The following is a 3,931-nucleotide window of genomic DNA, read 5'->3' on the forward strand; positions in this document are numbered from 1 at the left end:
ATCTGCTGGCAGGAGAAATAAAAATATAAAAAGGCTATTGGAAAGTTATTCGTGGATCTCACTAGTTTTTTTCCGTGAGTACGCCAATGGCACTGTATCATATTCTTATATCAGCATTGTAGTCGCAAAGTGTTGTATTTATATGTCCATAGCATGTAGTTTCGGTTTGTGGCCATGAAGATCCCATGTTATATCCATGCAAATGGCGTGAAAGATCAGATTGATGATTCTCTCCTTCCGTTTGGGAAATGCTATCTGGCGAACGCGGGGAACCAGATCATGACGAACGCCCCCGGATCCGTTAGATCTGCATCTGACGGTGGCGTTTTTACGCCAAAAAACCTCCACAATTAAAAAAAAACTGCCATCGCAGTTTTAAAAAATGCCAACCCAACCTCTCCGCACACACACAAAACTGCCATGAGGCCTTTCGTAAATGCCATGCTTTCCGGTGAACGTTCGGATTGGTGTCCTTTCATTTTAGTCACGCAATATCAGTGTAGTTGTTATACACCGAGTCATAATTTCTGAAACTTTGTGACTTTGATTATGACAAATGTTGTAGGTGATTGTGTGCAGTGTGTCTGGGTGTAGCCACAACTTTTTCAATATATATATGTAGGACTACATAAATGTTGCTACATGAACCGCGGAACTTCTACTCCCTAATCAGCTTGCAAAACAGTCTTATATTATGAGACAAGGAGTATATTATGCAAATTTCAAATGAAAGAACTCAATATATTTTTACCGGACTTTTTGCATGCAAAATACTCCTAGTACTCATATACTACGTGATACGTCACAGTAGCTAGCTTCCGGATCAGGTGTGTCAAAAAATGATGTCTTCGTCCCTCTGGCCGTCGCCACTGTCCAGCATGGTGGCGGCGGTGCCGAGGGAGACGCCGCGCTTGAGTGCGACCTCGCCGGCGACCTTCTCCCCGGCGTAGAGCTTCGCTGACTCCATCTGGCGCTCCAGCTCGCGCTGCTTGACGGCCTGGATCTTCTTAAGACGGAAGAACTCCTCCCTCTCCTGCTCGTCAAGCTCGCCCCTGATGTACGTAACGGTGTTCTCCAGCTGCGGCTTCACCACGTGCTCCAGCGCGTTCACGCGCCGGTTGGTCGTCTTGATCGCCTCGTCCAGCGTCAGGAACGACGTCTGCAGCGACGCCAGCTCCACCAGCAGCTCGACGGCGCGGGCGTGCGCCGCACGGCAGGCCGACACCTGCTGCCCGCCGCCGGCGAGCCCGGCGAGCAACGGCGCCCTGGCGCCGGCGCCGTCCGTGAAGTGCTCAAAGTGGGGGAGGCGGACGCCGGCGATGTTGTCGTGGCGGGCGCGCACGCGGAGGCGGGCGGGGCCGGCGACGGACTGCTGGATGACGTGCCGGAGGGGCCCGCCGGCGACGTAGAGCGCCTCGGCGAGGGAGAGGGAGGCGCCGCGCATGGAGTCGCCCACGGCCTCCTTGGCGGCCACGATGCGCTTGAGGATGGCTCGGAACTGCACGGTGAGCGCGTCCGACTTCTTCTTGAGCAGCGCGTGGCCGCGGGTGGCCGCCGCCAGCCGCGCCTTGATCATGCCCATCACCGTCACCGTCGGCACCACGTTCAGCCGCTGTCCCTGCCCCGCCATGCCGCGCCGCCGCCGCCGGAAGCTACCTAGTGTTGGCTCTGTATACTTTTTCTTTCTGCGGAGAGACTCTGTATACTTCTTGATCTGGCGAGCTCGCACCAATTATAGATGCATACGCAGGCGCCAAAGGGACACGTCGGCGTGTGTCGGGATGGTTCAGGAGAAGATGACACACACCGACACACACGAGAGTGCAACATCTGGTGCATGGATGCTCATGCTATTTGGACTATCTTAAGACTTGTGTAGCTATCTGTTCAGTTGTTCATCGCCAGAAAACAGCTGAGCTGGTACACAAATAGTCTCTCGATCCGTTCGGCCATGCATTTTCTGGCTCAGATTCAACTTCATTCGACGAACCCGAATTGAGCCTATGTCATGCAAGCGCATATCTGCAGGGAATATGAAATATCTGGTCGCAAGTCCATCTGATCCATGGGTTTCAAACTATTGCTTGTTGATCACTGTTTTCACCGCTTCGAGTTTTTTTTTACCTTTGGTCTGTGTTTATTTGTGCGTGTGTTGATGGTGGTTGTGTGTATCCTAGCTATGCATAGTTCCATCGCATATGTGTTCATTGTATTTGCATCCACTTGATGCTTCATGTTGAGATAATAAAATCCATCATTTGTCGGGAAAAAAAGTCCACCTGATCCCTATCTAGCTTTTGAACTATTTGCTCTTGTGGAGGGTAGGGTGGATGCGCCGTGTGAGGTCTATCTACCTACCATATAATCTCTTATACATATTATTTTATCTTCCATAAAGCTATGGTAAACCTTTGGCGTACCCTAAAAAAAACTATTTGCTTTTTGAGCTGTAGCCCGTAATGTGTTAACTCCTACTTCTGTTCCATGTTGTTTTGAACTAAAACCACAACATGTGTTATGTTGTTTAACTCTATACTGCACATCTTTTGCGAGAACAATAAACCAAATATTATCAAAGATTCAAAGCTGATTTCATCTTGAAGGGAGATAGTAATACACGATACTTCCAATTGGTCACCAATGCTCGGCATAGGAAGAATGTATTTTTAGTCTCCAACAAGATGAGAGGCGGATCGAAGGTCAGGAAGTTCTCAAAAGCTCTATCACCAAATACCACAAATCTCTGTCCAGGGCGCTGTATGAAAGGAATTTCACCCTTGATGAAACCCGGACTGATGATATTTCACAAGTCATGGCAGAAGAGAATGACATCCTCACAGCAGCTTTCTCTGAAAATAAGATAGAGCTGCGGTGTTCCACATGAAACATAACAAAGCTTCAGGCCCTGATGGCTTCCTCGCAGAATTCTATCAGAATTTCTGGAATGTCATTACATTGTTTTCATGCCGGCCAACTCGACCTATCCAAGCTGACCTTTGGTGAGTCACCCAAAATTAAAGAGGCTGAGCGGATCCAGCAATTAGACCAATATGTCTTCTTAATGTCAGCTTCAAGATTTTTCCCAAAGTGGCTACTAATAGGCTCAACACGACGGCTGACCATGTCGTACGACCATCTCAAACGACTTTCATGCAAAAAAGAAATATACTCGATGGAGTAGCAATCCTACATGAGACTGTTCCTGAGATGCATAAAAAACATGAGTGGAGTAGTTTTTAAGATTGACTTTGAAAAGGCCCATGAAAATGTCAAATGATCGTTTCTTTACCAACCCTTAAGAACGAAAGGATTCTCAGATAAATGGCGTCAATGGATCCAAAGTTTTGTTACTCGAGGTAGTGTGGCTGTAAAAGTCAATGATGATATGGGCCATTACTTTCAAACAAAAAAAGGATTAGTTAGGGTGACTCCATGTCTTTAATGTTATTTAGTACTATTGCAGACATGTTGTCTATTCTAATTTATCGCACTAAGTGGGATGGTCATATTGCAGGAATAGTGCCACACCTTTGTTGGGTAACGTAGTAATTTCAAAAAATTTCCTACGCACACGCAAGATCATGATGTTGCATAGCAACGAGAGGGGAGAGTGTTGTCCACGTACCCTCGTAGACCGAAAGCGGAAGCGTTAGCACAACGCGATTGATGTAGTCGTACGTCTTCACGGCCCGACCGATCAAGCACCGAAACTACGGCACCTCTGAGTTCTAGCACACGTTCAGCTCAATGACGATCCCCGGACTCCGATCCAGCAGAATGTCGGGGAAGAGTTCCGTCAGCACGACGGCGTGGTGACGATCTTGATGTTCTACTATCACAGGGCTTCTCCTAAGCACCACTACAATATTATCGAGGACTATGGTGGAGGCGGGCACCGCACACGGCTAACAGATCAATGATCAACTGTTGT

The 3,931-nt window shown here is 48.2% G+C and overlaps 1 protein-coding gene across 1 annotated transcript; it reads right to left on the reverse strand.

Moving 5' to 3' along the window:
* Positions 1-662: 662 nt before the first annotated feature.
* Positions 663-1,685, reverse strand: LOC125515983 (V-type proton ATPase subunit D-like). The gene has a single exon (XM_048681463.1). It carries the CDS (start codon positions 1,628-1,630, stop codon positions 833-835), a length of 798 nt encoding a protein of 265 aa, XP_048537420.1. The 5' UTR covers positions 1,631-1,685; the 3' UTR covers positions 663-832.
* Between the last annotated feature and the right edge of the window lie 2,246 nt (positions 1,686-3,931).

Source organism: Triticum urartu, chromosome 6 (assembly GCF_003073215.2).
Source record: "Triticum urartu cultivar G1812 chromosome 6, Tu2.1, whole genome shotgun sequence".
In the NCBI taxonomy this organism is placed as follows: Eukaryota; Viridiplantae; Streptophyta; class Magnoliopsida; order Poales; family Poaceae; genus Triticum; species Triticum urartu.